Below are 12,049 nucleotides of genomic sequence, written 5' to 3'. Positions count from 1 at the left end.
TCCATCCTAAACTTTTTGGCAATTTATTCGTGATACTGAATTTTATTATAAATTTTAATTTTTTCTATCTGTGATTTTTTTGCACGGTTCTTTACACTGTGTTTTAATTTAACTGTTGAATTCGTATATTGATGTTGTTCATAACTTAATGTTTTGCCTTTACCATAGTTTGACACTCAATAGCCGATATATTGTTCTTGCTGGGGTGTTGTTAAACATTAATTAATTAATTAATTAATTCATTCATTCATTCATTCATTCATTCATTCATTCATTCATTTATTCATTCATTCATTCCTTTTAACTATTTTAAAGACTCAAAAATCATTTTGTGGAATGGAAAGCAATGAATGAATTCATAAATGAATGAAAGAATGGATGTTTAACGACACCCCAGCATGAAAAATACATTGGTTACCGTTGGTGGGTGTCAAACTATGGTAAATGCAAACAAATAAGGAATGGAAAGCAAATTCGGCTGTTAACATAATCTGGAAGAAAATACTACAAACTGAGAAATACTTGCAGACAAATTTTACTGATATAAACTGTACTCTCATTTTATGTGACTTTAAACTAATATTATCTTTCATTATCACTTACGATATCTAATTCAATACTGGTCATTCCATACCGTAGTTGGTACTAATTTCATAATCCAATGATTTATAATGTTGTTTGTGAAATTGATTATCCGAGAAAGCGTATTGTGTATTTTGACCTCCTGTTCCCTGTAAATTTCTAGCCTTGATGTTTGTGCCTAGGACAAGAGTTAAAACGATTTGTTGCAAATACTTATTTACAGGCGACATATTTGATGGTATCCTACCCCAAAAGTTCATAAATATGATGATCAGTATAATTATGTGAATGCACACTAACCGAAACTATTCTGAAATATTAAATTATTTAGCTTAAATTAAATCTTAAATCTAACGAAATTACCTTTTCATGGTGCGTAAGAAATTGTGTAATACCCTCATGCTCATTGGCGAGGATTTATCTTACAATTATTGGGGTCCAAACGTATCTGACTCACATTCACTCGTTAGGTACATTTGTCAGCTACACGTAAGAAAAATCGTCTCCAATAGACACGTGTATTATTTTTCTATGTCTGCAGGAAAACGGTTAGTCTAGTTGTCCTATTGTATGCTTTACTTCAAACTGTATTTTCATTAATCATCACATATACCTGAATGCCATTGTTTAAAAAATTAAATAAAAACATATATACAGTATAAACCACGCTAACCTTCTTTACAAGACGGTCCTGTGAAACCGCGAAGACACTTGCAGCCACCGCTACTACAGTTGCCATAGACACAACCATCCGGACACATGTAGGCATCACTGAGCTCTGTGGGCCAATTGGGCAGGACGTTGCCAGGGTATACAAACGCGTGCAACTCCCTCATGATGGTGGCCTCGCAGATGTTCTCCAGAAGGTGAAGGTTGTATATAGCCCAAGTCGTGTTGTCTTTTAGCTGATATTATAATAAACATTGGTTAGTTAGTCATCCGCTGTTGGAAGTCAAACAGTTGTTAATTCTGACATATAGTCTATAGTTAGAGTTTGGTTGGTTTAACACCACCAGTAAAACACATTGACTTATCAGTCATCTGCTATTGGATTTCAAACAGTTGTTAATTCTGACATATAGTCTATAGTTAAGAGTTTGGTTGGTTTCGGTTGGTTTAACATCACCAGTAAAACACATTGACTTATTAATCACCTGCTATTGGATTTCAAACAATTGTTAATTCTGACATGTAGTCCATAGTTAGAGTTCGTTTGGTTTAACATCACCAATAAAATACATTGACTTATTAACCACCTGCTATTGGATTTCAAACAGTTGTTAATTCTGACATGTAGTCCATAGTTTGAGTTCGGTTGGTTTAACATCACCAGTAAAACACAATGACTTATTAATCACCTGCTATTGGATTTCAAACAGTTGTTAATTCTGACATGTAGTCCATAGTTAGAGTTCGGTTGGTTTAACATCACCAGTAAAACACACTGACTTATTAATCACCTGCTATTGGATTTCAAACAGTTGTTAATTCTGACATGTAGTCCATAGTTAGAGTTCGGTTGGTTTAACACCACCAGTAAAACACATTGACTTATTAATCACCTGCTATTGGATTTCAAACAGTTGTTAATTCTGACATGTAGTCCATAGTTAGAGTTCGGTTGGTTTAACATCACCAGTAAAACACACTGACTTATTAATCACCTGCTATTGGATTTCAAACAGTTGTTAATTCTGACATGTAGTCTATAGTTAGAGTTCGGTTGGTTTAACATCACCAGTAAAACACACTGACTTATTAATCACCTGCTATTGGATTTCAAACAGTTGTTAATTCTGACATGTAGTCCATAGTTAGAGTTCGGTTGGTTTAACATCACCAGTAAAACACATTGACTTATTAATCACCTGCTATTGGATTTCAAACAGTTGTTAATTCTGACATGTAGTCCATAGTTAGAGTTCGGTTGGTTTAACATCACCAGTAAAACACATTGACTTATTAATCACCTGCTATTGGATTTCAAACAGTTGTTAATTCTGACATGTAGTCCATAGTTAGAGTTCGGTTGGTTTAACATCACCAGTAAAACACATTGACTTATTAATCACCTGCTATTGGATTTCAAACAGTTGTTAATTCTGACATGTAGTCCATAGTTAGAGTTCGGTTGGTTTAACATCACCAGTAAAACACATTGACTTATTAATCACCTGCTATTGGATTTCAAACAGTTGTTAATTCTGACATGTAGTCCATAGTTAGAGTTCGGTTGGTTTAACATCACCAGTAAAACACATTGACTTATTAATCACCTGCTATTGGATTTCAAACAGTTGTTAATTCTGACATGTAGTCCATAGTTAGAGTTCGGTTGGTTTAACATCACCAGTAAAACACATTGACTTATTAATCACCTGCTATTGGATTTCAAACAGTTGTTAATTCTGACATGTAGTCTATAGTTAGAGTTCGGTTGGTTTAACATCACCAGTAAAACACACTGACTTATTAATCACCTGCTATTGGATTTCAAACAGTTGTTAATTCTGACATGTAGTCTATAGTTAGAGTTCGGTTGGTTTAACATCACCAGTAAAACACATTGACTTATTAATCACCTGCTATTGGATTTCAAACAGTTGTTAATTCTGACATGTAGTCTATAGTTAGAGTTCGGTTGGTTTAACATCACCAGTAAAACACACTGACTTATTAATCACCTGCTATTGGATTTCAAACAGTTGTTAATTCTGACATGTAGTCCATAGTTAGAGTTCGGTTGGTTTAACATCACCAGTAAAACACACTGACTTATTAATCACCTGCTATTGGATTTCAAACAGTTGTTAATTCTGACATGTAGTCCATAGTTAGAGTTCGGTTGGTTTAACACCACCAGTAAAACACATTGACTTATTAATCACCTGCTATTGGATTTCAAACAGTTGTTAATTCTGACATGTAGTCCATAGTTAGAGTTCGGTTGGTTTAACATCACCAGTAAAACACACTGACTTATTAATCACCTGCTATTGGATTTCAAACAGTTGTTAATTCTGACATGTAGTCTATAGTTAGAGTTCGGTTGGTTTAACATCACCAGTAAAACACATTGACTTATTAATCACCTGCTATTGGATTTCAAACAGTTGTTAATTCTGACATGTAGTCCATAGTTAGAGTTCGGTTGGTTTAACATCACCAGTAAAACACATTGACTTATTAATCACCTGCTATTGGATTTCAAACAGTTGTTAATTCTGACATGTAGTCCATAGTTAGAGTTCGGTTGGTTTAACATCACCAGTAAAACACATTGACTTATTAATCACCTGCTATTGGATTTCAAACAGTTGTTAATTCTGACATGTAGTCCATAGTTAGAGTTCGGTTGGTTTAACATCACCAGTAAAACACATTGACTTATTAATCACCTGCTATTGGATTTCAAACAGTTGTTAATTCTGACATGTAGTCCATAGTTAGAGTTCGGTTGGTTTAACATCACCAGTAAAACACACTGACTTATTAATCACCTGCTATTGGATTTCAAACAGTTGTTAATTCTGACATGTAGTCTATAGTTAGAGTTCGGTTGGTTTAACATCACCAGTAAAACACATTGACTTATTAATCACCTGCTATTGGATTTCAAACAGTTGTTAATTCTGACATGTAGTCCATAGTTAGAGTTCGGTTGGTTTAACATCACCAGTAAAACACATTGACTTATTAATCACCTGCTATTGGATTTCAAACAGTTGTTAATTCTGACATGTAGTCCATAGTTAGAGTTCGGTTGGTTTAACATCACCAGTAAAACACACTGACTTATTAATCACCTGCTATTGGATTTCAAACAGTTGTTAATTCTGACATGTAGTCCATAGTTAGAGTTCGGTTGGTTTAACATCACCAGTAAAACACATTGACTTATTAATCACCTGCTATTGGATTTCAAACAGTTGTTAATTCTGACATGTAGTCCATAGTTAGAGTTCGGTTGGTTTAACATCACCAGTAAAACACACTGACTTATTAATCACCTGCTATTGGATTTCAAACAGTTGTTAATTCTGACATGTAGTCCATAGTTAGAGTTCGGTTGGTTTAACATCACCAGTAAAACACATTGACTTATTAATCACCTGCTATTGGATTTCAAACAGTTGTTAATTCTGACATGTAGTCCATAGTTAGAGTTCGGTTGGTTTAACATCACCAGTAAAACACATTGACTTATTAATCACCTGCTATTGGATTTCAAACAGTTGTTAATTCTGACATGTAGTCCATAGTTAGAGTTCGGTTGGTTTAACATCACCAGTAAAACACATTGACTTATTAATCACCTGCTATTGGATTTCAAACAGTTGTTAATTCTGACATGTAGTCCATAGTTAGAGTTCGGTTGGTTTAACATCACCAGTAAAACACACTGACTTATTAATCACCTGCTATTGGATTTCAAACAGTTGTTAATTCTGACATGTAGTCCATAGTTAGAGTTCGGTTGGTTTAACATCACCAGTAAAACACATTGACTTATTAATCACCTGCTATTGGATTTCAAACAGTTGTTAATTCTGACATGTAGTCTATAGTTAGAGTTCGGTTGGTTTAACATCACCAGTAAAACACACTGACTTATTAATCACCTGCTATTGGATTTCAAACAGTTGTTAATTCTGACATGTAGTCCATAGTTAGAGTTCGGTTGGTTTAACATCACCAGTAAAACACATTGACTTATTAATCACCTGCTATTGGATTTCAAACAGTTGTTAATTCTGACATGTAGTCTATAGTTAGAGTTCGGTTGGTTTAACATCACCAGTAAAACACACTGACTTATTAATCACCTGCTATTGGATTTCAAACAGTTGTTAATTCTGACATGTAGTCTATAGTTAGAGTTCGGTTGGTTTAACATCACCAGTAAAACACATTGACTTATTAATCACCTGCTATTGGATTTCAAACAGTTGTTAATTCTGACATGTAGTCCATAGTTAGAGTTCGGTTGGTTTAACATCACCAGTAAAACACATTGACTTATTAATCACCTGCTATTGGATTTCAAACAGTTGTTAATTCTGACATGTAGTCCATAGTTAGAGTTCGGTTGGTTTAACATCACCAGTAAAACACATTGACTTATTAATCACCTGCTATTGGATTTCAAACAGTTGTTAATTCTGACATGTAGTCTATAGTTAGAGTTCGGTTGGTTTAACATCACCAGTAAAACACATTGACTTATTAATCACCTGCTATTGGATTTCAAACAGTTGTTAATTCTGACATGTAGTCTATAGTTAGAGTTCGGTTGGTTTAACATCACCAGTAAAACACATTGACTTATTAATCACCTGCTATTGGATTTCAAACAGTTGTTAATTCTGACATGTAGTCCATAGTTAGAGTTCGGTTGGTTTAACATCACCAGTAAAACACATTGACTTATTAATCACCTGCTATTGGATTTCAAACAGTTGTTAATTCTGACATGTAGTCTATAGTTAGAGTTCGTTTGGTTTAACATCACCAGTAAAACACATTGACTTATTAATCACCTGCTATTGGATTTCAAACAGTTTTAATTCTGACATGTAGTCCATAGTTAGAGTTCGGTTGGTTTAACATCACCAGTAAAACACATTGACTTATTAATCACCTGCTATTGGATTTCAAACAGTTGTTAATTCTGACATGTAGTCTATAGTTAGAGTTCGGTTGGTTTAACATCACCAGTAAAACACACTGACTTATTAATCACCTGCTATTGGATTTCAAACAGTTGTTAATTCTGACATGTAGTCTATAGTTAGAGTTCGGTTGGTTTAACATCACCAGTAAAACACATTGACTTATTAATCACCTGCTATTGGATTTCAAACAGTTGTTAATTCTGACATGTAGTCCATAGTTAGAGTTCGGTTGGTTTAACATCACCAGTAAAACACATTGACTTATTAATCACCTGCTATTGGATTTCAAACAGTTGTTAATTCTGACATGTAGTCCATAGTTAGAGTTCGGTTGGTTTAACATCACCAGTAAAACACATTGACTTATTAATCACCTGCTATTGGATTTCAAACAGTTGTTAATTCTGACATGTAGTCCATAGTTAGAGTTCGGTTGGTTTAACATCACCAGTAAAACACATTGACTTATTAATCACCTGCTATTGGATTTCAAACAGTTGTTAATTCTGACATGTAGTCCATAGTTAGAGTTCGGTTGGTTTAACATCACCAGTAAAACACATTGACTTATTAATCACCTGCTATTGGATTTCAAACAGTTGTTAATTCTGACATGTAGTCTATAGTTAGAGTTCGGTTGGTTTAACATCACCAGTAAAACACATTGACTTATTAATCACCTGCTATTGGATTTCAAACAGTTGTTAATTCTGACATGTAGTCCATAGTTAGAGTTCGGTTGGTTTAACATCACCAGTAAAACACATTGACTTATTAATCACCTGCTATTGGATTTCAAACAGTTGTTAATTCTGACATGTAGTCTATAGTTAGAGTTCGGTTGGTTTAACATCACCAGTAAAACACATTGACTTATTAATCACCTGCTATTGGATTTCAAACAGTTGTTAATTCTGACATGTAGTCCATAGTTAGAGTTCGGTTGGTTTAACATCACCAGTAAAACACATTGACTTATTAATCACCTGCTATTGGATTTCAAACAGTTGTTAATTCTGACATGTAGTCCATAGTTAGAGTTCGGTTGGTTTAACATCACCAGTAAAACACATTGACTTATTAATCACCTGCTATTGGATTTCAAACAGTTGTTAATTCTGACATGTAGTCTATAGTTAGAGTTCGGTTGGTTTAACATCACCAGTAAAACACACTGACTTATTAATCACCTGCTATTGGATTTCAAACAGTTGTTAATTCTGACATGTAGTCCATAGTTAGAGTTCGGTTGGTTTAACATCACCAGTAAAACACATTGACTTATTAATCACCTGCTATTGGATTTCAAACAGTTGTTAATTCTGACATGTAGTCTATAGTTAGAGTTCGGTTGGTTTAACATCACCAGTAAAACACACTGACTTATTAATCACCTGCTATTGGATTTCAAACAGTTGTTAATTCTGACATGTAGTCTATAGTTAGAGTTCGGTTGGTTTAACATCACCAGTAAAACACACTGACTTATTAATCACCTGCTATTGGATTTCAAACAGTTGTTAATTCTGACATGTAGTCCATAGTTAGAGTTCGGTTGGTTTAACATCACCAGTAAAACACACTGACTTATTAATCACCTGCTATTGGATTTCAAACAGTTGTTAATTCTGACATGTAGTCTATAGTTAGAGTTCGGTTGGTTTAACATCACCAGTAAAACACATTGACTTATTAATCACCTGCTATTGGATTTCAAACAGTTGTTAATTCTGACATGTAGTCCATAGTTAGAGTTCGGTTGGTTTAACATCACCAGTAAAACACATTGACTTATTAATCACCTGCTATTGGATTTCAAACAGTTGTTAATTCTGACATGTAGTCCATAGTTAGAGTTCGGTTGGTTTAACATCACCAGTAAAACACATTGACTTATTAATCACCTGCTATTGGATTTCAAACAGTTGTTAATTCTGACATGTAGTCCATAGTTAGAGTTCGGTTGGTTTAACATCACCAGTAAAACACATTGACTTATTAATCACCTGCTATTGGATTTCAAACAGTTGTTAATTCTGACATGTAGTCTATAGTTAGAGTTCGGTTGGTTTAACATCACCAGTAAAACACATTGACTTATTAATCACCTGCTATTGGATTTCAAACAGTTGTTAATTCTGACATGTAGTCCATAGTTAGAGTTCGGTTGGTTTAACATCACCAGTAAAACACACTGACTTATTAATCACCTGCTATTGGATTTCAAACAGTTGTTAATTCTGACATGTAGTCTATAGTTAGAGTTCGGTTGGTTTAACATCACCAGTAAAACACATTGACTTATTAATCACCTGCTATTGGATTTCAAACAGTTGTTAATTCTGACATGTAGTCTATAGTTAGAGTTCGGTTGGTTTAACATCACCAGTAAAACACACTGACTTATTAATCACCTGCTATTGGATTTCAAACAGTTGTTAATTCTGACATGTAGTCCATAGTTAGAGTTCGGTTGGTTTAACATCACCAGTAAAACACATTGACTTATTAATCACCTGCTATTGGATTTCAAACAGTTGTTAATTCTGACATGTAGTCTATAGTTAGAGTTCGGTTGGTTTAACATCACCAGTAAAACACATTGACTTATTAATCACCTGCTATTGGATTTCAAACAGTTGTTAATTCTGACATGTAGTCCATAGTTAGAGTTCGGTTGGTTTAACATCACCAGTAAAACACATTGACTTATTAATCACCTGCTATTGGATTTCAAACAGTTGTTAATTCTGACATGTAGTCCATAGTTAGAGTTCGGTTGGTTTAACATCACCAGTAAAACACATTGACTTATTAATCACCTGCTATTGGATTTCAAACAGTTGTTAATTCTGACATGTAGTCTATAGTTAGAGTTCGGTTGGTTTAACATCACCAGTAAAACACATTGACTTATTAATCACCTGCTATTGGATTTCAAACAGTTGTTAATTCTGACATGTAGTCCATAGTTAGAGTTCGGTTGGTTTAACATCACCAGTAAAACACATTGACGTATTAATCACCTGCTATTGGATTTCAAACAGTTGTTAATTCTGACATGTAGTCCATAGTTAGAGTTCGGTTGGTTTAACATCACCAGTAAAACACATTGACTTATTAATCACCTGCTATTGGATTTCAAACAGTTGTTAATTCTGACATGTAGTCCATAGTTAGAGTTCGGTTGGTTTAACATCACCAGTAAAACACATTGACTTATTAATCACCTGCTATTGGATTTCAAACAGTTGTTAATTCTGACATGTAGTCCATAGTTAGAGTTCGGTTGGTTTAACATCACCAGTAAAACACATTGACTTATTAATCACCTGCTATTGGATTTCAAACAGTTGTTAATTCTGACATGTAGTCCATAGTTAGAGTTCGGTTGGTTTAACATCACCAGTAAAACACATTGACTTATTAATCACCTGCTATTGGATTTCAAACAGTTGTTAATTCTGACATGTAGTCTATAGTTAGAGTTCGGTTGGTTTAACATCACCAGTAAAACACATTGACTTATTAATCACCTGCTATTGGATTTCAAACAGTTGTTAATTCTGACATGTAGTCCATAGTTAGAGTTCGGTTGGTTTAACATCACCAGTAAAACACATTGACTTATTAATCACCTGCTATTGGATTTCAAACAGTTGTTAATTCTGACATATAGTCTATAGTTAGAGTTCGGTTGGTTTAACATCACCAGTAAAACACATTGACTTATTAATCACCTGCTATTGGATTTCAAACAGTTGTTAATTCTGACATGTAGTCCATAGTTAGAGTTCGGTTGGTTTAACATCACCAGTAAAACACATTGACTTATTAATCACCTGCTATTGGATTTCAAACAGTTGTTAATTCTGACATGTAGTCCATAGTTAGAGTTCGGTTGGTTTAACATCACCAGTAAAACACATTGACTTATTAATCACCTGCTATTGGATTTCAAACAGTTGTTAATTCTGACATGTAGTCCATAGTTAGAGTTCGGTTGGTTTAACATCACCAGTAAAACACATTGACTTATTAATCACCTGCTATTGGATTTCAAACAGTTGTTAATTCTGACATGTAGTCTTAGTGGAAACCCGGTAAAATCTTCTATTAGCAGGAAAGGACAGCACATGCCATGGCATTTAATACACCGTTTACGGGACACTGGTATGGACCAGAAAAGACCTAATCAGAGAATTTGTCCACACGGGGGTTTCGTTATATGGTCCAAGATGCTCTGTCGGGTGATCTATTGACCCGAGTTTGATCCTGCCCCAAAAGGAGTAGTATTAATAGTAGTAGAATAGTATGAACTGCAGGAGGATGAGTAGGAGGAAAGAGAAGAAGAACAACAACAACAAGAGGAATAAAGGAAAAACCCCAGAAGACTAGGAGCAGGATGAGGATGACGAAAAATGGGATAGAAGGAAGAAGGAAGAAGATTATGGAAGGAAGATGAAGAATTAAATAGAGAAAGAAAAATAGAAGACACATATTGATGAAGAACAATAAGTATAAACACAATTATAGTCTTTCTTTATGAAAATACCTTAATATCTGCCAGACAGTAGTCGTACGCGAGCTGAAGACTCTCTCCCAGATACTCCCCACATGCCTGAGCTAGCGGGTTGTCAAACAGAGTCTGTGCGCAGATGATGCTAGCCTCTTCCTCCGTGAGCCCAGAATACGTCGGCCACTGCAAGGACTCGGGGGAGAGGTGATCCTCCAGGATGATGTGATCAGGCTCAAAGTAGTACGTGTCTGATATGACTGGAAGATCCTCGCTCGTCTCAAAGCCAAACGATATCTTTGAGGACGCGTCCTCTCCCTCGGCAGTTTGTCGTTTTCGTCGGCGTCTTCGGCGTCCGTGTGGAAGAGATGAAAGCATGTGGTCGTCTGCATCAAATATCAGATCATCGTCAACATCAAATCTCAAAGACATCTTGAAGGATTCTTCTTCTTTCGTCTCACTTGGTGGAAGTCTCCTCTTACGTACATATGGAAGTAAAGAAAGGTCTTCATCACCCTCAAATCCCAAAGACATTTCTGAATCTGGCCAGTCACTAAGTCCTCGCTTTCTTCGTCTGCGTTTAGGAGCCAACGATGGAAGCTTTATGAGCTTGGACTTCACTTCTGGAGCAAAGGTTGGTTCATGAATTTCTGCTTCGTCCCCCGATAGCAGGCTCTCGTCGAAAGTGTCTGGGAACTGGGCAGCGAAGAAGTGGCTGGTCCGGTCTTCTGATTCCTGGATGGAGGGAACCACGTTTGTGAAGGTGGATGAGGTGGGGCAGATTTTACCCTGGTTGTTAGGAGAACAGTCGCATGGCGCGGCCACGAACGGGATGTTTCCTGGTTCAGGGATCGCATCAAACATGCTCTCGCCAGCAGTAAGCCTGAACAAAAGTGAAACATGTTTATAGTATGTAATTTTGGGGCTTTTGTGTGTGTGTCTGTGTGTGTGTGTGTGTGGCTGTCTGTCTGCCTTTGTGTGTATGTGTCTGTGTGTCTGTATGTTTGTGTCTGTGTCTCTGTGTGTGTCTGTGTCTTTGTGTGTCTGTGTGTGTGTATGTGTGTGCCTGTGTGTGTGTGTCTGTGTGTGTGTCTGTGTATGTGTGTGTATGTGCGTGTCTCTGTGCGTGTCTGTGTGTGTGTGTGTGTGTGTCTCTCTCTCTCTCTCTCTCTCTCTCTCTCTCTCTCTCCCTCTCTGTGTGTGTGTCTGTGTGATGTATGTGTGTGTCTGTGTTTTCTCTCTCTCTCTCTCTCTCTCTCTCTCTCTCTCTCTCTCT

General features: G+C 35.9%; 1 protein-coding gene across 3 annotated transcripts in view; it reads right to left on the bottom strand.

Annotated features, from left to right (window-relative positions):
• Window positions 1-12,049, bottom strand: part of LOC121387668 (von Willebrand factor D and EGF domain-containing protein-like) — a 137,187-nt gene that overhangs the window by 34,362 nt on the left and 90,776 nt on the right. For all 3 annotated transcript variants that reach the window (XM_041518855.1, XM_041518856.1, XM_041518857.1), the window contains exons 16-17: window positions 10,813-11,656; window positions 1,256-1,487 (exon numbers count right to left, since the gene is read on the bottom strand). In XM_041518855.1, coding sequence (XP_041374789.1) covers window positions 1,256-1,487; window positions 10,813-11,656 — 1,076 coding nt within the window. The remainder of the gene's footprint in view (window positions 1-1,255; window positions 1,488-10,812; window positions 11,657-12,049) is intronic.

The sequence above is a fragment of the Gigantopelta aegis genome, chromosome 13 (genome assembly GCF_016097555.1).
Source record: "Gigantopelta aegis isolate Gae_Host chromosome 13, Gae_host_genome, whole genome shotgun sequence".
NCBI lineage: Eukaryota > Metazoa > Mollusca > Gastropoda > Neomphalida > Peltospiridae > Gigantopelta > Gigantopelta aegis.
Note: the sequence above shows the minus strand (reverse complement) of the source record. Positions and strands in the feature narration are given on the sequence as shown.